The sequence below is a fragment of the Balaenoptera musculus genome, chromosome 2 (genome assembly GCF_009873245.2).
Source record: "Balaenoptera musculus isolate JJ_BM4_2016_0621 chromosome 2, mBalMus1.pri.v3, whole genome shotgun sequence".
Classification (NCBI taxonomy): Eukaryota; Metazoa; Chordata; class Mammalia; order Artiodactyla; family Balaenopteridae; genus Balaenoptera; species Balaenoptera musculus.
In genome coordinates, this window is record NC_045786.1 from 102304742 (window position 1) to 102328810 (window position 24069).

The 24069-nt window shown below is 50.9% G+C and overlaps 1 protein-coding gene across 2 annotated transcripts; it reads right to left on the reverse strand.

The window, feature by feature from the left end:
* Nucleotides 1–16070: 16070 nt before the first annotated feature.
* DHRS1 (dehydrogenase/reductase 1) lies at nucleotides 16071–24038 on the reverse strand. Of its 2 annotated transcripts, none has more exons than XM_036842286.1 (9): nucleotides 23780–23945; nucleotides 23135–23308; nucleotides 21388–21531; nucleotides 21165–21244; nucleotides 18132–18264; nucleotides 17672–17818; nucleotides 17063–17132; nucleotides 16648–16728; nucleotides 16071–16464 (listed from the first exon to the last, which is right to left on the reverse strand). In XM_036842286.1, the coding sequence occupies exons 2-9, from the start codon at nucleotides 23282–23284 to the stop codon at nucleotides 16328–16330; spliced, it is 942 nt and encodes a 313-aa protein (XP_036698181.1). In that variant the 5' UTR covers nucleotides 23285–23308; nucleotides 23780–23945; the 3' UTR covers nucleotides 16071–16327. The 2 variants fall into 2 exon arrangements, with proteins under 2 accessions (XP_036698181.1, XP_036698182.1); XM_036842287.1 differs by having other exon boundaries at nucleotides 16322–16464; nucleotides 17063–17127; nucleotides 23780–24038.
* Nucleotides 24039–24069: the final 31 nt, after the last annotated feature.

Here is a 24069-nt window from a genome sequence, read left to right on the forward strand (position 1 = left end):
TTGTGGCATGTGGGATCTAGCTCCCCCACCAGGGATTGAACCCCTGGCCCCCTGCACTGGGGGCACAGAGTCTTACCCACTGGACCACCAGGGAAGTCGCAGACACACACATATTCATAAGCCTATTAGGTATCACCTGGGTATCCCAGAGACACCTCGAACTCCAAAAGTCAAAAGGTATCATTGTCTCCCCTCCTTCCAGCATAAACTTTGGCCTTTATGTTTCCTATTTTAGTGGATGGCCTCCCCACTTTTCCTTGATATCTCTTAAATACCCTCTCCATTCCCACTGCACTAAGAATTTAAGTTCATTTATTCCTGGGATTGTTGGAAGTCTTTTCAATGTCCCCTCATCTCCACCCTGTCCCCTCTTTTATCAGTTCACCTCTGTGCTGCTGAATCAATCTTTCTGAAATGCAGATTTGATCATGTTGTTTTTCTGCCCAAAACCCTTCCATGGCTCCTGACATCTTTTCAGGAAAGACTTTGAATCTCTCAGGTCAGCACATCAGACCTTTTGGCATTTGGACCCTGCTTACCCCTATGGCCTCATGTCCTGCCTGTCCCTGTTAAAAACTCTTCATCACACCTGGTAGGATGACTTGCAGTTTCCCAAGCACATTAACCTGTTCCCGCTTCCTTACTCTCCTTCCTCCACACCTCTTCCTTTGCCAGAATAACTCCTGTTCATCTTTAAAACTTAACTCGTGTCACCTCCAGGAAGCTCTCTAAAATGCCCCAGTCTGTCAGTGATAGCACTTACCCTGCTGTGCCTACGGTGGTCTTGGTTTGTATGCTAATATCGCCTAGGAGATTCAGAGTTCCTGGAGGACAGGAACAATATATTTTTTTTTAAATTTTGTTTATTTATGTATATATGTATGTATGTATGTATGTATGTATGCATTGGCTGCGTCGGATCTTCCTTGCTGCGCGCGGGCTTTCTCTAGTTGTGGCGAGCGGGGGCTACTCTTCGTTGTGGTGCGCAGGCTTCTCATTGCGGTGGCTTCTTTTGTTGCGGAGCACGCGCTCTAGGCGCGCAGGCTTCAGTAGTTGTGGCGCGGGCTCAGTAGTTGTGGCTCGCGGGCTCTAGAGCGCAGGCTCAGTAGTTGTGGCGCACGGGCTTAGTTGCTCCACGGCATGTGGGATCTTCCCGGACCAGGGCTCGAACCCGTGTCTCCTGCATTGGCAGGCGGATTCTTAACCACTGCGCCATCAGGGAAGCCCAGGAACAATATTTTTTTTTTTAGTCTTGCTTCTCCAATACTTGGCCCTGGTTCTCAGTAGTTATTGGGTAGTTATTTGAATGAATACAACACTGCATAGTGAGGGCTGGCTTGGCTGGGCCTAACGGTGAGGGCTGTTGGCATTCAGGGATGGGAGAGATTGTGAGGCCTGGACCAGCCTAGGAAGGTTTCCTGATGGAATCTTCATGGGTTCAAAGTGGTCACTGAGTGTGTATGTGTGAGTGTGCTGTATTTGTGAGAAGTGTGTGTCCATGTAGCATGTGTATGTTTATAACACACATCTGGGTAAGAAAATATGGCTTTAAATATTTTACATTTCTTCCACACCTTTTTCAGGCCCTGGAAATGTGTGTAAAGTGCCCACTCTATATTCTGTCCTTTCTGAGGCCCTGTAACAAGTTACAGGGGAAAAGAGACACTTGTCCTGGCCTCCTGTACTTCCTCACTGTCCCAGTGAGGAAAGAGTTACACCATTTGACGGCTGTCTTTGTGCCAGTCACTGTGTCAAGAGCTTTGCACACACACAGGATCACACGTGGGAAGCAGTGTGCAGAGTGGTTAAGAACGTGGACTCTGGGACTTCCCTGGTGGCGCAGTGGTTGAGAATCTGCCTGCCAATGCAGGGGACATGGGTTCGAGCCCTGGTCCGGGAAGATCCCACATGCCGTGGAGCAACTAAGCCCGTGCGCCACAACTACTGAGCCTGCATGCTGCAACTACTGAAGCCCATGTGCCTAGAGCCTGTGCTCCGCAACAAGAGAAGCCACCACAATTAGAAGCCCGCGCACCGCGACCAAGAGTAGCCCTCGCTCGCTGCAACTAGAGAAAGCCCACGCACAGCAACGAAGACCCAACAGGTCCAAAAATAAACAAATTAAATAAATAAATTTAAAAAAAAAGAACGTGGACTCTGGGGTCTGACTGCCTGGGTGCAAATCCTGGCTTTGCCACTTATTAGATATGTGACCTGGGCGAGGCACTTAACCTCTGTGTTGACTTTCTTCTGTGTCTCAACTCCTTCAGCAGTAGCATAGGAAAAATAATGTTACCTACCTGCTAGGGTTGAAGTAAAGATAAAATGTAAAAGTTTATGTAAAGTGCTTAGGACAGTGCCTGCTCTGAGTAAGGGCTCAGTGGATAGTTATAGTAGTAATTTTCTAATTTTCATGACAAATATGCCAGGAAATAGAGGCTCAGAAAGAAAGGCTGAGTAACTTGCTAAGTGCTACCCATGTAGCAAGTGGTCAAGTGGGCATGGGTTTGATCTAGCCCAGACCTCTCTCTACCACACCAACTGCTTTTTTTGTTTGTTTAGTTGGGTTTTTTTGGTCACCACCTGTTCTTGCTTCCTGCTCTATAACCACTCACATGTACAGCCAGATACCTGGGAACACAGGTGCCTACAGATGCAGATCTGCCAGATACAGTCTTACCTCATAGTCACTAAGGGCGGAGGAAGGCTGAAGTAGGCACGAAATACTTTTTAGTGATTAGTAATCCTGAAACTGGGAAGTCTGAGTCAAGCAGGTTTAAGGGATGAAGCGAGTCTCAAAATCTGCCTCCAAGGTGGGGCCTGGGTTTGGAAAGAGGACAGGAAGGGCATTTCAGGCATGTGTTGTGACAGACTTAGCTGGCAGGCAGTCAGGCAGGCAGAAGCTGAACCAGGCGCCTTTGCAGATACGAGCAATGGAAACAAGACAAGCCTCTTGCTTTAAGGCAAAAGGAGGTGTCAGGAGTTATATTTGGCTTCCTGTGTGGGATAAGTGGGAACCATGCTGGTGTCTGAGGGCCACAATCTGAATGACATTTGAGGAAGGGATTTTACTGCCTTCTATGTAGAGAAAAGAACAAGTAATAACTGAGTACCGACTGAGCCTCAGACATCCTATTTGATGTTCTCACTACCTATGTGAAGTAGGTATTATGATTTTACAGTGAGGACCAATGCATACAGTGGGTTCACAGAGGTTAAGTCGCTTGCCCAAGGTCACACAGCTGGGAGGAAACCAAGTCCCCCTAAAACCGAGTTCCCTTACCAAGTTTATGATTACTCTATCGAAAATTTTATACCCTTTTTGGTCCCCTCTGACCTCGATCCTGTGCTAATTGAACACTAATCAACCAGAGTCAGATGACTAAAGTTGCTGTTGTCGATAACAGAAGATGTCAGCGTGGGCACGGGTAGTAATTCTACCCAGCAGAAAATGGGGATCCCAGGAGGCAGAGATGAGGGACCCACAAACAAGCTCTGGTAGAGGCATGGTGAGGGCAGGACTGGGGGTGTGGGGTGAAGAATCCTCAATGGGGGAGTGAAGGAAAAAACAGACTATGAAGAGAGGTTCTGTGACCTTGAAGCCAATATTAATAATGACTAAATTCTTTACAGCCATGATAAGAAGAAACTGAAAATCTGCCCAAGGTCACACAGCTTGTAAGTGGTAAGAGCCTGGTCTCACACTGGGAGGCAGGGTGCCCTTCAGAGGACAACTAAATCACCCTTTATATACACACAATAAAGTTTTCTACTTCTCTAAATTGAACAAACAAACCAACTGACCCTGGCTGTCTGATTCCAGAAGACACTCTTACTCACTTTCCCTCTGCCTGGCTTGCCCACCGTGCTCTGCTGCAACCGGCAAAGGCCCAGAGTGTGTGGGAGAGTGAGGGGGTGTGGAAGTATCACAAGACTTCTGGAAAGCTGGGGTGGGTGTGCTGGAGGCCTGGGTGGGGAGGGAGTTCCACTCAGAGGAACTCAGACCTGATGGTCTGGATCTTCCTGGGGCCATAGTTCCGCAGGGTATCAAGTGAGCAGTGGTTAGATGTTTGGATGGGGGCACCCCGGGCATTTGAGAGGAAATCAAATGCTGGGAAGGCTGAGGGTCAGCTTAAGTTGAAGTAAAGGAGTTGCAAGGGCAAGAGCAGAGCCTGGCACTTGCCGCCCAGCAGGAAGGGTGGGGTTGAAGCTTCCCCATGCATGAGCGGAAGTGCCCATTTCTTACCTCTTGCAACATGGACCCTCCTCTCCCCCAGCTTCCTGACCTTCTCTCTAACCTTGACCACCACAGAACAGGACATCAGAGCTGGAGAGGGCTCGACAGGTCATCTGGCTCCCGTTCATTTCCCAGCGGCCCAGAGATACTTGGTGACATGAAACCACATACACGTTGGCGGCAGAGCCAGGGCTGGAAACCAGGTTTCCCAGTGATTATCATAGAGCTTTTACACCCGTCAGCTCCATCTCAGGATATGTTGAGGGATAAAACGGTTAACTGTGGGTAGGATGATAGGATAGCAGATATAACTGGTAGGATATTCATCTCCAAATAATAGTGGTTAATGTGTGTTTGTCAACTTGGAGAGAAGTCCCTAGTGGTGGCACTTTTCAGTGATATGTTGGATGAGCACACAGTGCCATTCTCATAATTGAAGGTAGCTAACATGTAGTTGGGAGGAATGCTGGATGATGGAATCTGGATCTAAACATAATTTGAGGGCCCATATTTGACCAGATGGCACTGAATAGTGACAGAGGTACAATTGGGTTCTTTGGTCCTCAAATCATCCTCTGCACAAGAGCATGATGTGTGGGCGATGGAATAACACCAATGTGTGCGGACAGGGAGATTCTGGTTGGCATAGGGCTGGTAAGAGTCGACTCCTTGCCAGAAGCACTGACCTGACTTTGAGCTGCACGAAGAGAGCTTTAGGACCCAGAATGACGGGGTGCAGAGGCCCCAAATCTGTGATGGTCAGACCCTGTTGGGAGTGTCTGGTGCATTTTAAGAGGGACAGGGACAAACGGCAAGGTCCAGAGAGAGCAATCAAGATGGTGAGGAGAGTCCACAACCAGAGAGAGGACAAAGGAATGTCGAACTGGGGGAGAGGACTCAAGGGGCAGATGATAGTGGTCTTCAAACTCTTGAAGGGCTGCTAGTTGGAACAGAAGCCACATTGATTCTGTTAATCTTGAGTGCAAAGAACAAAGACCAGTGAACAGATATAGCCTTGTTATGGGGGAAGACTTTCTTATAATTAAAGCTGTCCAAAGGTGGAATGGGCCTAAAGGAGTGGTGGTGAGCTCACCATCATGGAAGGTAATCAAGCATGTGTTGGTCAACAACTTTGTGAGAATGGGGTAGAGAACATTCAAGGACTAGAATGTTCCCCAAAGTTATGAAGGAATCTGACACCTGGGATGGCCCAGGGAACCAGAATGACTCAAAGCCCAAGAAGATCCTCTATATTCACCACCTCCCCAGGGTCCTGGGGTCCTTTGTACTTGGTCCTCGTGCTTGGATTTTTTTCCTCTCCTTCCTGCTCCCCAGTGCCTTGTGCCGGGTTGGGGAAATTCCACGATAGACAACAGTGCCACCAGGTACCCATAACTGGAGAAGAGGAAGGAACAGACTGGCCAGTCAGAGGGAACGGCAGGGCCCCAAGTCTGGGCCCAAAAGACAGAAGGGCCCCAGAGGGAAAGTCCCCACGCTAGAGCATCCTGTCTCTCCCAGGGTGTGGCAGGTGTTGACTCAGGTTGGCATCTCTAGGGGAAGAGATGTAGGGAAAGCAACCAGGAAGTGGGGCTGAATATCTGGAAAAACTTCTTGAGCCAGAACTAGAGTCTCTGCACTGCACGGTGGTTGGTGAAGTTGACAGTATTGCCCAGAGCACTGGTAGGACTGGGAATGTGGCCAAGAAGCTCGCTGTGTGGCAGGGCCTGGGTGGCAGCCTCCTCTGTACAACTCCATGGTATGCCTTGGGCTTGGGGCGTATACACTGTGAGTGGTGCCAGGAAGTAGCAGTCCTGAGGTTCTAGGCCTGCATGAGAAACAGAAGCCTTGGAACAAGGTGAGACTGTGGGGGCCTAGGGAAGGAAGGGATGCTCTGGCTGGGAGATGAGAGCAGCGGACAGAGGACAGTCCCAGGAAGGAGGAGCTGCTTGCTTTGGGGAGGACCCTGCCCTTACCCCTTCCCTGTTCCATTCATTCATTCAACAGTGACTGAGTGCCCCTGTGCTGGACACCACGCTGGGCACGGAGGCCAAACACGGACACATGGAGCTTATGGTCCTGAGAGGGGCTGTCGCACAGAACCCTCCGAGTGTTGGGAACAGTGTAGAGAGGCAGTCAAGTAATCCTATAAGCAAATGTAAAATTACAGCTCTGCCCTTAGGGAGGTGTGTGTGGTGCTGGGTGAGCTCCTATGGGGGTGGGTGAGGTTTCCCAGGGAAGTGAGCTTGGAGCTGGGGCTGCAGGTATGGGGGAGGAGCCCTGGCTTGGGGCTCAGACACACATCTCCTCTGTGCTTCCCCAGAAGCAGGGCCTGTGTTGCCCTCTTTCAGCTCATCCTGTGGGCGTACAGCACCTCTGCTTCTGCTCCTGCCATGACCTACCGAGAAGGCTGGTTTGATCGCATGTCTCCTCACCTGCCTGCCCCATGGTGGTTGCTCAACAAACATTCACATAATTCAGCCGGTCAATCCTTGAGCAGTAATCACTGAGCACCAATACAGCTCACCCCACGGCACTGACCAAGACTGCCAAGGTCCCTGCTCTCGTAGAGCTTACACTCAAGCTGGGGAGACTGACCCTGTAGAAGCAAATACACACAAAAGACGATTTCATCAAGTCGTAAGTGCCCCGAGGAAAATTAAAGAGGGTATTGAGATAGAGCTGGTGGTGGTTGTAGGGGGTCCTGGGAAAGAATGAATGAGTGAATGAATGAATGGTAAGCCATGGTGGTCAGAGCAACACATGCTGCACCCTGCTGGATGGGGCTTAGGAGGGCGAGCTGGGACTCTTAGAACCCAGGGCAGGGAGCTTGGGGCGAGGTGGGGAGGAGGCGGACGGGGAGTGGTGTGGAGCCTCAGAACTCAGTGTAAAGAAGGAGAATGCCTGGAACTGATGACAGAAGCAACACTATGTCTCCATGTCCCCTTTGCATCCAGCATGACTCAGGCTTGAGTTCTGAAGGGTGTGGGCAGGGAGGACCTGGAGTTGAGGTTCAGGGAGCTTGCAGGGTTGGCCAGTTTCCCCAAGCCTGCTCCCACAGAGGTCCCTAGTGCTCCCACAGCTGGCAGCCGTGCTACGCAGTCCTCTTCCCGAACCCAGGCCCCTAAGCAGGGGGCAGGGAGCTAAGGTTGAGGCAGGAGATAGATGGGCTCCAGGTGAGACATTTACAACCAGCCTCCTGTTTACACTGCTGAAACCGTGTAACTCTGATTGGGACTTGAATGCATGTGCCGGGACTCAAACCCAGCCTAAACCCAGATTGGGACTTGAACCCACAGTCTTTTTTTTTTTTAATTTATTTATTTATTTTATTTTTGGCTGCGCTGGGTCTGTTGCTGCACACAGGCTTTCTCTAGCTGAGGTGCGTGGGCTTCTCACTGCGGCGGCTTCTTTTGTTGCGGAGCACGGGCTCTAGGCACACGGGCTTCAGTAGCTGTGGGACATGGGCTCAGTAGTTGTGGCTCACGGGCTTAGGTGCTCTGCGGCATGTGGGATCTTCCCAGACCAGGGCACGAACTCATGTCCCCTGCATTGGCAGGCGGATTCTTAACCACTGTGCCACCAGGGAAGCCCCTGAACCCACAGTCTTTTAATTGAGATCACACGCCTGGTTTCAGGACTTAATGAAGCTCAGGTTCTTGATGTCTCCTTGCAGAAAGAAGTCAGTGAGAGACAAAGTGATAGGTAAGAAGTGGATTTATTTAGAGAGAAGCACACTCCACAGACAGAGTGTGGGCCATCTCAGAAGGCGAGAGGTCCCGAAATATGGGGTGGTTAGTTTTTATGGGCTGGGTAGTTTCATAGGCTAATGAGCAGGAGGATTATTCCAATTATTTTGGGGAAGGCGCAGAGATTCCCAGGAATTGGGCCACCGCCCACTTTTTGATCTTTGATGGTCAGCCTTGGAACTGTCACAGGCGCTGGTGGGTGTGTCATTTAGCATATGCTAATGTAGTACAATGAGCATATAATGAGGCTCAAGGTCTACTGGAAGTCAAATCTTCTGCCATCTTGGACCTAGTTGGTTCTAACCAGTTTTTGTCATGTCCTATGGCTATGTCATTCTTTTAAAGGTTGTGCCCTGTCCCCTTCCCTCCTGTTTCACTTCCAGATAAAAACAACAACAGGAACGGGGTAAAGAGCTGGACTTTGCCTCTGGCAGACACTTTAACAGTAATGGCAGGGGTAGAGAAGAACTGAGCCTTGCCCAGATGGGAGATGAAGAGACCACATATTTCTCATTCTCGAGGTCAAGGAGACCTTTCCAACTACACATGTACAGAAAGGCTCCTTGGGGGCCAAAAAGGGAGGGGGCATCACCCCACAGTAGGTGATGTCAGTCTACCCATAGGCCTCTTCACTAGAATCCATCTTGGCTGAGATGCGCAGTGCACACATGGGAGGACCTTGAGATAAACCAAATGTGGACTCAGAGCCAGACAAAGCAAGATGATTGGCCAAAGGAAACCCGGAAGAAATGCCCCATAGAAGTGATTCAAACTACCACGAGGGTGCGACTCTCTCTCTGAGTCTACCCATGTGAGTCTTATTCACATGCACCCTTTTTTCCTCCTAATAAACACTTTACTTGTTTCATTACTTTCCATATCTTTGTGGGAATTCATTTCTACACAGCCAGCAGGCCAGAGGCCCTGTCACTGGCCACCATCCCTGGTGGTCTCGTGGCTAGGATTCAGTGTTCTCACTGCCGCGGCCTGATTCTAGTCTCTGGCCGGGGAACCGAAATCCTGCTCCAAGCCGCTTCAGGCTGAAGCTACCCGAGATCAATGTGTAGCCTGTGGGGCTGAGCCCAAGGACTGAGGAATATGTGGGGCTGCAGTTCTGGGAGTGTGAGACCTGGGGCACAGACACTGCCGTTAGCTGGCTCAGCCCACCTGCCTCAGGGAGGGAGGGTGGAGTCCTCACCAGTGGGTCCCACTGGGCCTGTGAGCTCAGCTGCACCCTGGGTGGCTTGGACACTCTAAGCACTATTCTGTTCTGAGTGCAGGGTTCAAAGGTTCTGTGAAGCTGTGTGGGGGGAGGAGGAGAAGGGGCCAAAACCCAGCTCCTGTCCTGGGGTTGTGGTGGGGTAGGGGGTTTTCAACCTTATCTAGGGGACCCGATGAGGACATCCACGGCTCTAATACCAGTCAAGAGCCAAGTGAATGTCATAGGTTCCCGAAAAGGGGCAAGAGAAATTGCAGAAGAAACCAGAAGTTTCTAGGAGGTTGAAATGAGTTTTTTTTTTTCTTTTTAAATGTATTTATTTATTTATTTTTGGCTGCATTGGGTCTTCGTTACTGTGTGTGGGCTTCTCGTTGCGGTGGCTTCTCTTGTTGCAGAGCATGGGCTCTAGGGCGCGAAGGCTTCAGCAGTTGTGGCTCGAGGGCTCTAGAGCGCAGGCTCAGTAATTGTGGCTCACGGGCTTAGGTGCTCCGTGGCATGTGGGATCTTCCCGGACCAGGGCACGAACCCATGTCCCCTGCATTGGCAGGCGGATTCTTAACCACTGCGTCACCAGGGAAGCCCGAGATGAGTCTTGTGGGAAGAATTCTGGCAGGTGGAAATGGGGCTGGGGCTGTTGAAGGGAGCGGGTGGCAAGCCAGGGACCAGAACAACTCGAGCAAACGTGCAGAGGAAAGGAAATGTCACAATGAGAGAAGGGCAACTCTGTATTTGGCGAGAGGGGTCCTTGGGCTGAGTGAACTTGGGAATGCTTTCACCATTCCGCCCAATCCCCAACCCTTTGCGCAAAAAAGAAAAGCTCCTCCAAAACCAAATAACAATAACAACAACAACAAAATAAACCAAAAAAACAAGCAGCAGAGGCGGCATGGTGCAGGGGAAGGAGCTCGCACTCTGGAGTCATGTATTTAGTTGAATCCAGACTCTCTCACCGTAAAGACCTGCAACTCTGGACAAGTACCTCAACTTTCCTAAGCCTCAGTCTCCTCAGCTGTAAGAGAGTACGTACCTCATATGGCAGATGAAAAAGATGAAGTCTGACCTAGGCAGAGTGTTTAGGTCATTGCTGCACTCATTAAACACGAATTCTCTCGGCCCCTACAGCGCCTCGAGTCTCTGGCTGGCTCAGCTGTGTTAGAGTGACAGCAAAAGCCCGGAGCCCAGTTGCCTTTCCTTCTCTTGCACCAGCCCCTCCAGGGCTGCTGGAGCAGTATCTGTTCGTGGAGTTCCAGCTTTGACTGTTTCTTCTGGAACCACCTCTCCAAGGAAGGGGGAGCCAAGACCTGCCTGTCGAGGATGGGAGCATATATGTTCATACTTGTAACAGAAATGGCACAAAGCTGACCCCACTTCATCCCTCTGCCTCTTTCCCAGCATTCCTCGCAGGCTCCTCCATTTCAAGGGCTTAAGGAAGGGTCCTTTTCTTTCCCAGATTCCCCCATTATCAAGTTAAGCACAGCTGGATTCCAGGTCCTCTCCTCTTCTGGCACACAAGTTGCCAGGCAGGCCCTGTGACCCCTTGACCTTGTTCCCAGCGAGGCTGCACTGGGCCCTGGCGAGAGCTGGCCCACTTCGGAGCTCTGCAGATGCCTCTGTGCAGAGGGCAGTGGCATCCATCCATCCAGAGAAGGTCCCGCCTGTGCCCATCCTTAGCCCCTGCTCAGACCTGCCCCTGCAGCTCAACATGAGCCAGGCCAGCCTGGTTAAACAGGCGGTGATAAAGCTCTGTGGATGATCCCTGGGCGGGGGCACCCAAGAAAGGTGTGTGTGTAGGGGAGCTGGCCAAGGTGACTGTCCCAGAGGGAATCAGGACAGATGGAGATGGGCAAGGATGCCTTTGGTTGCTGGAGGCAGGAACTGAGGCAGAGGCGAGGTTTTGCAGAGAAAGGCAGGGGTAAGGATGCTCTAATACCCCCAGGAAGGTGAAACCTGAAAGGAACAAGAGTTGTCTGTGGCCCAGGGAGCAGTCTGGCTGCCCACCCCTCCTGCTCCTTTGAGTCCCCACCCTGGGTCTCATCATGGCTGTCTAATTGTTTCACGGTGATAACTGAAAGCACTTTGAGAAGCAGACCTTTGTCTTATAAAGCTTGCCTGTGCCCATCTACCCCTCCCTGCCCAGGGCTGGGCAAGGAGGAGGCTGCAACAAAAGCCAGCCGACTGGGAGATGGAAGGGGAGGGAGAAGATTGTGTGGAGGGCCCAGGGGGAAGGGCGGGTGAGGGGGCCCCGAGGGGCTAGGAGGAGCAGCGGAAGGATGGGAGGCCGGAGAGGACACAGGCCGAAGGTCCGGGGAGGAGGGGTTTTGTGGAGGTGTGGACCAACCTAGGGGGTGAGGACCAGGGACCAGATGGGATGGGGGACAGGCTGCGGCGAAGCAACTTCTGAGGTCATGGCGGGGGCCCTCCCCAGTGACAGGGAGACCGGGAGCTGAAGGGACCTCATGCAACATGCAAGACAGTGGGGGCCATGGGTGGGTAGGAGCCAGGATGAGGAGGGAAAAAGGGTGGGTCTGGGCCCGACCATCTCACTTTGATTTGTCTATTGGGCTGGGCTCCTCTGGGGCCTTGTGTGTGCTCTTCATTCCCCATGCCTGAATCCTCACGCCATTGTCACTCACATCACCCACAGGGACCTTCAGGAGCCGATGGGAAGTCCTCCTCCGTGACTCGTCCCGGAAGCTGGCATCTGAGATGCCATGGTTCAGGCCTGCTTCCATCACCTTATTTTGTGTCAGCCAATTGGTCAGAGCTACATCCCTGGGGACTCCTTGGGAACAGAAGCTCCATGGTTGGCCTCACTTTGGCACGCCTAACCCTTGGGCAGTTGCCCTAGAAAGAGGAATCCACTTCAGGTGTGACGTGCATCTCACAGGTGCAGTGTGGGTCCACTTCTGAGGAGGCCAGGGCTGGTCAGGCTGATAAGGCTGGGCTCCTCGGCACCGCCACTGCTTCTCTGCAGCCATTTTTCTCCATTCTTTAGGCCCTCAGTTGCTCTTTCTCTTACCCTCCCTGCTAGTGGGGTAGGGAAGTTTTGGGTAAGGGGAGCACCTGCATAACAACGTGAGAAGGGGTGGGGCCTCTGGGCCAGGGTTGCTCCTTGCTTAGAAGTGTAGAACACAAGGGCCAGAATAGGCCTCAGAGACTGGAAAATACAACCCCTTAGCTGGAGAAAGAGAGGCCCAGATTTGCACGCAGTCAAATCTCTTCTCTGAAATATGCTTAGCTATTTGCTTGTACAGGCGTGGGCTCTCGCTATGGCTATCGAAGAATATGGTAGTGCTGGCTGCCTCTGGGTTGGGACTGGGCACTAGTGAGCAGGGATAGGAGGGGGCACTTCTCACCGTACACCTTTATACACCTTTTGGATTATGACCCATGTGAATGTCACCTTTTAGAAATGTAAATTTAAAAATGCTAATCAAAAATCTCTTCTCGGGGGCTTCCCTGGTGGCGCAGTGGTTGAGAATCTGCCTGCCAATGCAGGGGACACGGGTTCGAGCCCTGGTCTGGGAAGATCCCACGTGCCGCGGAGCAACTGGGCCCGTGAGCTACAATTACTGAGCCTGCGCGTCTGGAGCCTGTGCTCCGCAACAAGAGAAGCCGAGATAGTGAGAGGCCCGCGCACCGCGATGAAGAGTGGTCCCCACTTGCCGCAACTAGAGAAAGCCCTCGCACAGAAACGAAGACCCAACACAGCCATAAATAAATAAATAAATAAATAAATAAATAAATAAATAATTAAAAAAAAAAAATCTCTTCTCCATCCTTCCCTGGGCTCCCTTAGGGGATTAAGCATCTTCTGGGCACCGGCCAAGTCCCTAGATTTGCTCTGGTAGGGGTAGGGGCTACATCTCAGCCAGCCCCTGTGTCTCACCACGGCTGATTTCCCTCACAACTCCGGCACGTTCTTTCTTTCTCTGTGCCTGCTGCTGCTTTCATGGCCCCCACGCCAGCGGTAACAGCACGGCAGTCCTGCACCAGCCCCACCTCCCTTCCTACAGGTCCTGTCTGTTCACTCTGCCTCCTACAACCTCTCCTCAGCCCACACGTCCGCTGCCATCACATCCGGGATATTGGCCAGACTCCGGGCAGCTCTTCTGATGCCTGCCTGTCCTCCCTCTGGCCCATCCTCCCCACACCTCAGCCCCAGTGAGCTCCCTCAAATACAAATCGGTGCACACTCCTCTCTTGCTTAGACCCTCCTGTAGCTTACAGTGTTAAGCGCTCTGCCCAGATCCCCTCGGATGCCCTTTTCCATTTTTGTGCATGACACCCCCTTCAATGTGTTTTCAAGGTCGACACCTGCAGCTCTTCTTGGAAGGCTGCCCTTGACCTCCTGGAGCTGCTTTGCCCTGCCTGGCCCCGACCTGGGCCAAAGTGTGACTGGTGACTGCTCAGTGGTGGTGGTGGGCAATGACAGCCTGGCTCCCTTGTCCCAGGCAGGGCTACCCTGAGGCCTTACACTCCAGTGCTCTCCCCTGGGCTCTGAGGGAAGCCACCCTCCACGGCTGAACTGGAGCTCTTGCTTGGCTTCTCCGCCTCCACCCAGCTCCCCTGCGAGCACTTCCTTAATAGTCACTCAGCGTCTAAGATGACTCCCTCGGGTGGAAACCTACTGCCCACAGTTTAAATCTTAATCACTGATCTCTACTCATCTCCTTTCTCCCTGGAAACTTATCCCATACCACATCTACACTTAGTCATACCAACTTCTAGCTGTCCTGCACCATTTTGTGTCTCAGTACCTGCCTTTCTTTTTAGTCAGAAAAAACGACGCCCCCTCCCACCTTCTCTCTTCCCGTTCTTTAAGTCTCTGGTCAGCATCACTTCCTTCACTCTAACGGAGCCAGTTGCTCCCTCCTGTACTGTCAGGGTGCTGTGTAAACTTACTATAGCACCCATCTCACCAAACTGAACTAGTCTTCCCTGGTGCCTAGTATGGTGCTGGGCAGAATGCAGGTGTCAAGTAAATGTTTTCTGAATGAATACTGATCCCCCAAATGTCCTAAGACTCTGCTGTTGGGTTTCTCAGATCTTGAATCTCTTCTACCTCCCATCAGCACTCTGTGTCCATGTTTCACTCTCTCAGAGCTCTACTCCATTGCTTATGCTTCTAAGATTAACTAAGTCTTGCTGGAGGGAGGCAGTGTGGTGTCTTTTAAAGAACACTGCTCCCTCCGGCTTCCTGAGATAACCAGGGCTGAGGCTGAACTCTGCGTTGGTGTAGACTCTTGGGGACCCCGTTCAGTCACTTCCTAAGGTAAGTCGAAGGTCTAGCTGACTTCTAAGGTCTTCCAGGGCTGAATGAAAGTCCTCTGTGGGCTGGAGCCTGGTCTGTCTTGTTCTCTGCTCTCCCAAAGCCAAGAAGGGTGCCTGGTGCAGAGCACACTCTTAAATGTTTGTCAAGAGAAAGAACTGGCAACTTTAGTGGCTACATATTGCTTGGTGCATATATGTTATTTCACTTACTTTCCAAAGTGGTGAGGTTAGGATTTGTGCACAGATTTGTATGACTTTGAAGCCCATGTTCTTCCCATGATACCTTGTGGCGTTTAGGGAACAAGGCCCTCACAAAAGGATTTGTTCCAATGATGGTTTTTAAAGATGGTTGTGGAAGGCTGGAGGAGATCCTGAGGTGCTTGTCCTTCTTCTTAAAGCATATAGGCAACTGCTGCTGCCCCTCACCAATCTTAGGCTTAGGCTTAGGGGAATTTAGGGTGGTGAGTGGAAGGCAGTGAGTGGGTGGTGAGGAAATCTGATCACTGCGATCTAAACGGGGTGCCTGGGCAAATGGTGGAATTTAAGTATGCAGTTCCAGTCACACGCTGAGAAGCTGCGCAAATGGGCAAATGGTGGAATTTAAGTATGCAGTTCCAGTCACACGCTGAGAAGCTGGCTCTCTCTTAAAAAATGCCCTGATTGGCAGCAGTTGTGGACTCCTGTGCCATATATACTCGCACCATAGCTGAATTCAAGCAACCATTGTCAAGTCACTGATTGCAGGGTTGGAAGAGATGCACATAATCAGCTCTTACCAGCCAGTGAGCCACCCCAGCACCCACTGGAATAGTAACCGGGGGCGGTCCCCAAAAAGCCACAGGAAGATCACAGCTTCTGCAGACTCTATGGGGAGCGTTGGGAAGCCTCAGCTCTCACCCTGCCTTTTTTGAAGATTAGAAATTATCTATGCCACTCTGATTTACAGCAGCCATCCAATTACCTTGATGGCCATCGAGGCTGCTGGTGGGAAGGTGCCCTCAGAGTGGCCCTCAGCTCCTCTTTGGAATACACACCCTGTTGCCTTGCCTCGGGCTGGGACAGATCCCCCCCCAAGCAGGAAAGGCAGCCCTAAAGGGTTCTTGCAGTCAGTTCTTCAGAAAGCAGTTCGGGTGGTGCCATCCCAAGAGGGAGAATGTGAGTGTGCCGGTGCCATCAACTACTCTTCTGCCTCTCACTTGGATCTGGATAGTACTTTCCTCCCAAATTCCAGGAAATTGTAAACACCAAGGACTTTGCCCTTCCTGGACTGGGCCTCATCCAGGGATCAGGCCCAGCTAGAAGGCAGCAGGCATCCCTGAAGAGATGGCGGAATGAGGGGGTGGGAAAGCAGTGAGGGACTGGGACGTGCCTGCTTCTGGCTGTGGAGGGACCCTGCTCCCCAGCTGCGGCATGGGAGCCAAAGGGCAGGTGCTCCTGAGATGGGCAGCTCCACAGGGAAGAGGAGGAACAGATGTGGAGGAAAGGGGCCTGTCCTGGGGATAGAGATCCTTGAGAACCTACACATTTTGCATACCATTAGGTCTTTCTCTCAAGTACTTAATACCTTCCTGAGCATAGAATCAGCACTTGAAAATAAGTTGAAGGAGAAACGAGACCTTTATTAGCCCCCAGAACATTTTTCAATATTAAGGCAAAAAGTAAAACGCAGGGGCAAGGAAGACCTGAAGAAGGACCTACAAAGGCCCCTAGGGCTCAACCAGGGCACATGGCAGAGGCCTTCTCTTCAGATCAAGGGTATGCAGTAGGTAGGCGGGAAAGGAGGCCTTGTTCCACTGAGATAGGCCAACCACTCAGCCCAAAGGGAAGCAGAACTGTGTCAGGCCAGGAGGGTTAGAACTTGCTAGCATAGAGGGTCATAACCCACTTGGGCACTCGGAGGAAGCCAGGCAAGTAGGAGGCCAGCCAGCTCAGGCTGGAGACATGGGAGAGAGCGGAGCTCAAAGACAAATAGTCCTGGACGGGGCGGCCTGCGGACCACAGGAAAAGAAGGATTAGACCCTTGCTTCCCACTCCTCAGACACCCCCACCCCGGCTGAGGAGACTGAATGGAAGGTGAGGGAGGAAGGAACAGGGAGAGAGAGAGGGAGAAGGGGTGAGCCGGGAACAGAAGGAAGAGAGGTCCAGGCTGGCTGCTGGGCCAGAGCTCTTACCATCAACGTCCTGCAGGCCGTAGCGCCGCGCCAGGTCACAGGATGGCAGCACCTTCCCGCTTAGGCTCAGGATATTGGGGTCTGTGGGCACACAGACAGCTGAGACGGCCCGGGTGCGGCCCAGGGTGACAAGGCTTGGGCCCAATGGCACAGGGCACTACCGAGACAGGCTTAGGGACCCAGACTTGTTTCTCTCTGTTTCTAGGAAGGTTCCCGGGCCTCTGGCTCTTGGCCACATCTCCCAGGATCCAGTTCCTGAGGTTCCCATATCTCAAACTGGGCATCGGACCCTTTGGGTCTCCAGAAGCCAGAGAAAAGAAGGGCGTATTCCTGGCTCGGGACCCTGAACTGGCTGCCACCACCCTGCAGATCCTCCATGCCCTTTCCTGTTACCAGCTGCCCCCAACCTCTTCACCTGTTGCCAAGGCCACCACACATTTTCCACTCATTTCTGTGGTCTCCGCAGATGAGAAACGAAATCTGAACTGGAACACAGGGGCAGAGAAGTGAAGGGTTAATTTCCAAGAGCACTGCCCAAGTCCCTTCCCTGCTTTCAGCTTCTGTCCAGGAGACAGAGGCCCTCATCACTGCACCTGCAGGACTCAGCATCTCAGAAGGTACGGGAATCATTCCTCCCCACATCCAGTGAGCCCTGTACCCCAGTACCAGGACCCACTGCCTTTCCTAAGTGGAAGGATGTGGGGTTGCCAATTATGTCTGGGCCTTCTAGATTAGTTCAGAGCAGAGGTCAAGGGCATGGGCTTTGGAGCTGGATAATCTTTCCACTTATGGCACATGTGACCTTGAGCAAGTTTCTTAGCCTCCCTGAGTTTCAGTTTCCCCATCTGTGAAATGGAGACACCGTCTCCCTCATAGGAGAAAAGGACCTAACGTGTGTCAGTGCTCAGCCCTGCGCCTGCCGCGACAAGCACCTGGGTATTTACTCTGTTGTTACTGTCTTGCCGTTGGGGATGGAGCGGCTGATCCCCCCATTTTCTGCCACCCTCCCCCTCCCCTTGCCAACCTGCTCAACCAGGGGATCAGCAGTGTTCTCCTCCTTCATCATGTGCTCCTTCAGCAGTTCTGTCTGCACCAACCCTGGCCAAAGCGACACGTAGCTGACCCCGTGGCGCCGCAGCTCCCGGGCACAGTCAGCAGCCAGCCTGTCGCACTGCAGAGGGACAGAAGGCCAGGTGGGAGCCAGGGCACCTGGTCACGTCACCTCCCTCCCCTGCCTTCCCCGCTTCCACCGAGGATGCCCCAACCCCCTGGCCTTCCCAGGAGCCCTGTCTCAGCTCTCCACCTTCCCCAGTGCACTGCCTAGCCTGGCCAGCTGAGAGGTGCCCCGGCAAAGGAACCATCCATGCAGGGGCAGAGGAAGAGGTGAGGGCCAATCAGCCTCACCACTCTGACTACCGGGGACTGTCTCTCCTGAGCTATGGGTACCACGACTGTCCCCAACCCCCGTGCCAGTGGGTCCTCACCGCAGCTTTGCCCACTCCATAGGGGACGTTGAAGAAATACTGCAGCCCACCAGCGGAGGAGATGACCACGATGAGCCCCCGGCCAGCTGGTACCATCAGCCGTGCCCCATACACAGAGCACAAGTAGTGGCCTCTAGAAGGTGGGGCAAAGAAGAAGGAACGAACCATGTTCAGGGCTGTCTCGGGAAGTTTCTTCTGCCCCCTAATGGCTTCTGATCCAGGAGAAGGCTGCAAACCTGGTGAATCAAGGGCTTGAGGCCACATTCTGAGAGGGACACGGGTAAAATTAACCACCGAACGTTAAGAAACGGCAATCTTTAGAAGACTGTAATGGAAGAAAAGCACTCTGTCATGACAGCAATAACAAAGCTAAAATAGCTCAGGGGATAAAACATAATAAATGTATAGGATCTACAAAGAAAAACTATGAAGTTCTGCTTAATACAAAAGAACAAGTACAGACAAAATTTGTTTAGAAGAATCAATATGTAAAACATCAGTTCTACTTAAACTAATCCACAGATTCAGTCAATCTGAGTTATATCTCAATAAGACTTCTGGAGAAATCAACAAAACAATCTAAAGCTCAGTGAGAATAAATGTGTAAGAATAGCCAGGAAAATTCTGAAAAAGGAAGAGTAATATCATGTGGGTGAGGGGGATATGCTCCCCTCACCCTGCCACCTGCGTTAAAATGCACAGTGACATAATAGTTAAAAAAATGCAGGACTGGCGTAACAATACATAAGTAAGTCAATGAAACAAAATACTCAATAATTAATCCAAGTGTAAAGGAGAATTCAGCGAATTACAAACAGAACATTTCAAACCAACGGGGCGAGATGGACCACACAATAAATGGATTTGGAACAACTGGTCAGTTATTTAGTGGGTGGGATTGGTTCTCTACCTCATTTGTTTTAAAATGCATTCCCAAAATATTTGAATATAAAAAAATGAGTGCACAAAAGCACTAAAAGAAAGCATGACAATGTGTTCATAAACTTGAGGTAGGGAAAACTTGTTTCAGTATCACACCTAGATAGAAACATGCTTTCTTAACAGTAAGACATATATACATATAGAGATGTACAAATACATACATGTGTACACAATTAAGTATATATAGATAGCTGAGGAAAGCATACATGCAAACAATGAGTAATAAGTTGAGAAAGATATTTGTAAAACACACATCAAAGGAATCCATTGTACAAAGATCTCTTATAAATTGATGTGAAAAGAATAACTTAGTAACACAACTCACAAAAGAATCAAAAACCAATAAAAAATGAAAAAAAAAGCTCAACTTCACAAATAATAGAGAAGTGTAAATTAAAAAACACCTTCAGATATCTTTGGCCTATTAGAATGGCAAAACTTGCCTGACCTCGTGGTGTGATATTGTCTAGTATTATTGAGGACACGGGGAAACAGATATCCTCCTTCACTGTTGTGAGATTATAAATTGGTGGGGTCTTTTTAGAGGACAGTTTGATAATGCTTATTAAAATCTTTAAGAAGTCATATTTTTTGACCTAATTTTTTTCCACTGTTGCAACAGATAAGGGGTTAGGTAAATAAATTATGGTATCTCTTCCCAGTGGAATATTTAAATGAATGGTAGAATATATACTAGGCTATTAACAGTAGCTATATCTCAGGCAAAAGAGGAAGCGGTGGTGACTAGGGGAATAAGATTATACTGGTCTTCACAGTATATTTTTAAAAAAATAACACACACATACCTGGTAACCAGAAAGAAATTTCTTTTGCATGGGAAACAGGACCCTCCAAATGAAAACAAGTAGAGTATGGTATCAAAAGGAAGCCCAGCCTCAGGCAATGCAGAGGAAAGGCACAGTAAGTGTGAATGTGTGTGTGGGAGGTGAAAGGAGGTGTTGGTGCACTTCCAGGAGGCTCACAGAGTGACCTTCACCTTGGAGAATTCATCATGGCTCCAGGGCTGAGGTCCAGGCCTTTGCTTCACAGGCTCAAAACCCTGACCAGCAGGAGATGAGAGTGTGGAAGGCCCCTCTCTCTGGAGGGCTAAGGATATGGGTGTTGCCAATTTCTAGCCCTTTGGGTTTTCTTTTCTTTTTTTGGCCACGCCATGCAGCATGCAGGATCTCAGTTCCCCAACCAGGGGTTGAACCTGCGCCCCCTGCAGTGGAAGCGTGGAGTCTTAACCACTGGACTGCCAGGGAAGTCCGGGTTTTCTTTTCTTGATTCTTGGCTGACCATCCCCCTCTGTCCTCACAACCTTTATTCCACTTTGGAAATGACAAGTGGATTCTAATCCTGCTTCCCTGGGATTGCCACTAGAAGCCGTTGAGTGTCCTTAGACGCTTTAGAAGTAGATTTGCATATAATCTCTTGGTGACTTCCACAGGTGGCTCATCACATCCATGCAGTGTAGTTTCTGAGAGGGTACCCTCTTTGCAACAATAAACACAGACCTAACTGATGTATGTCATGCTGGGTGAACTCTGAATGCTGTGTTTCACCTCACTCCTTTGCCAGATGTATGTGTAACCCCATGACACCCCTGCCCTCCCAACTTGGACTTGGGAGTACCCTTGCCTGTGGGTCTGAAGTGAGGAGGGAAAGGCTAAGATAGCTGGCACTCATTCTTCCTTACTGACCTTCTTCTGATCTAAAACAAAACAATTTCTTCCTCTAGCCATCTTCGGAAATACTGACTACAGGTGGCATGCTTTACTGAGGGAAAGAGGCTCCCTTCTGGGTCATGCATTTGGATGGGCTGAAAATGAGGCAGGAGGGAGGGCAAGGGCAAATTCAGATGAAAATTACTGACAGAAACAAGGCAAAAGTTGACATTCTTAGGTACAGATTCACCTGGATTAAACTTCTTTAGAAGTTAGTGGACAAATGGGACAGAAGGGAGCAGAAAGAGACAAGATCAGAGGGAAAAGGAGAGGGCACATGGGGAAACGTCTGCGCCCTCAGCTTGGATGAGTGAGTGAGGGGAGCCCAGGCCCTTAGCGGGGTGGCAGGGGAGGCACCTACTACCTGAGTCCGACGTTGTTGATATCATCCCAGATGGAGGCGGGGCTTTCCCAGAATGCCTTTTTAGTGTTGTTCAGGATCGCCTGGAAGACAGGGAGAGTCGCGAATAGGACGCTTTGAAGGCAGGAAGGGGCTGGGTAATGGAAGGGATAATGAGTGGGGATGAGGACTCAGGTCAGAGGGAAAGGTCAGGAGTGTGGAGCTGGGGTCAAAGTTCAAAGAGCACCTGGACCCCAGCATAGGCGTTGTTGACCAGCACATCCAGACGCCCCTGCTGTTCTCGATCCACCTGCTCAAACAGGCTTCGCACTTCACTCTCCTGGCTTGAATCACACACCACCGGCACACACCGGCCCCCTCGGGATTGTGCCTGGAGGGGGTTACAGAGGATATGAGCTTCCCGTCGAACATAGTATGAGACATAACACAGCTCCCCTCAACTCCCAGCGTGGGAGCTGAGAAGGCAATCATAGGACTCACAGCCAGCAGCTGAAGGAACATGGTGGGCAATACTGCCCTCTGGTGCCTGTTTGAGGAGTTTCAGGAATGCTAGGTCCTATCATTGTAGAGTAAGGTGGATGGGGATCCCAGGTTTAAAATCTACAGACATTTACGGAGGCCTACCATGTGCAAGGCACTGTACTCTGCATGTGGAGGGTGAGGGACAAACAAGGCTTGGAGGCTGCTCTTTTTTTTTTTTTTTAATTTATTTATTTAATTTATTTTATTTTTGGCTGTGTTGGGTCTTCGTTGCTGCGCGCAGGCTTTCTCTAGTTGTGGCGAGCGGGGGCTACTCTTCCTTGCGGTGCGCGGGCTTCTCATTGCGGTGGCCTCTCCTGTTGCGGAGCGTGGGCTCTAGGTGTGCGGGCTTCAGTAGTTGTGGCTCGCGGGCTCAGTAGTTGTGGCTCGCGGGCTCTAGAGCACAGGCTCAGTAGTTGTGGCACACGGGCTTAGTTGCTCTGTGGCATGTGGGATCTTCCCGGACCAGGGCTCGAACCCATGTCCCCTGCATTGGCAGGCGGATTCTTAACCACTGCACCACCAGGGAAGCCCTTGGAGGCTGCTCTTGAGAAATGAGTATCTATCTTTTTCCTCATTCTTGGTCATTTCCATTTCACGTGCCCTTAGCTCCCACTCTTCACCACTCATGGGGAATCCCGACTTAAAATCACAGCCCTCTTACCCTCACTCCACCAACACTTCTGCCTAGTAAATGAGAAATCAAAGCTCTCAGACATGAACTATCTCTACTTCCTGTTCTGCCTCACCCTCTACAAATGTGCCCCCATCCTCTAACTTCAGATAAAGAATACCTTATTCAAGAACAATCATCATATTCTCCAGATCCATGCTCTGGGTCCCACCCTCTGACCTCCCTGCCTAACTGCTCACCCATATTCCCAGTGCATTCTGGGCACACTTATCACTTACCATATTTATATTAATTACTTTTATCACTTACCATATTCATATTAATTACTTTTATCACTTACTGTATTCACATTACATTGAAATGATCCGTTTTTGCCTTAGACTTCCTGCTGGACTCTCTTTTAAAAGCAGAAATTATGTCTTACTAATCTAGGTAACCCCAGTGCTTCACCCAATGCCTAGCATATCAAACACACCCCAGTATTTATTTAACTGAAATTCAGTAGAAAAGTCAAGTGAAAATGTACGAGTCAATAAAGTCTTAACAAAAACAAAGAAAAAGCACAGGTCCACAACTCTTAAGATGCAACTCCAAAATCCCTGAAGCTCTCAAACAGAAAATTTTTTCATAAAATTCACTCAGTGGCAAAATATGACCTGATCTGAAGTTACTTATGGGGTTTACTTATCCCACTTTGAGTAAAAATGTTCATGTTTACTGAGGAATATTTTGGTTTCAGGTAAGAGGTTAAGAGGACTGGTTAATGGGAAGGGCTCCCTGAGGTGGTTTCTGCCCCTGGGATCCCAGAAGAAGCACTCACCTCCTGAGCAGTGGCCTGCAGCGTGTCCAGATGGCGGCCAGTGATGTAAACTGTGGCACCTGCTTGGCAGAGCTGCAAAGCGATGCCCCGGCCAATACCCCTGGAAGCACCAGTAACCACGCACACTTGGCCCTTCATGGGAGCTGGCATGACTCACAAGCGAAAGGATTAAATCTGTGGAAGCAAGGACTTGCTCTGAGGGAAGCCTGCAGACTGTATATGCAGAGAGGGGACCTTGACAGTGATAGGAAGGGGAGCCAAGGTTGAGATCCTTTGATGGGAGAGAAATTTCAGAAGGGGATAACCAGTGCAGGGCCCAGGACAAGGCTGGTTGTCCCTTTCGGGAGGCCAAGGAGTGAAGAAGGGGAATAACTAGTGCAGGCCCAGGACATGGCTGGTTGTAACTTTTGGGAGGCCAAGGAGTGAAAAAGTGGGGCTGTCCAGGAGGGCCACCTACTGAGACTTTCTGAGTGGGGCTGACTGGGTGGGGGACTGTAGCGGGACGGTCCCTCTCAGCGCGTCCACGGGGAGTCCTGAGCTCTCTGGAGCTCTGGCCGCTGGTCCGGAGGCGAGACTTCCGGGTCGGGGGTGGGCGCGAGGTCAAGGGACCCCGAGCCCGAAGTGGAGGGAGCTCGCGCCCCTTACCTGCCACCTGTGCTGCCGCTGGAGTTCTCGCGCCGCCTCGCTCGCAAAGTTCTCGAAATCGAGGACTTTAATTCTGGCCGCGGGAACGGGACAAGGTGACAACAACGGGGTCAGAGTACGAGGCTGGCGTGGAAGTCAGCGTTCTGACCCAGTTTCCGCTGGCGACGCGGAGGGGAGGGTCAAAGAGTACCCCGCGGGTCCGTGGCAGTTACCGGTGGGGGCCAGGACTGGCAAGCGAGAGCACGGCAATCCTGAGACTCAGCCAAGCCCGCCCCGGAGCGGTAGTCGCG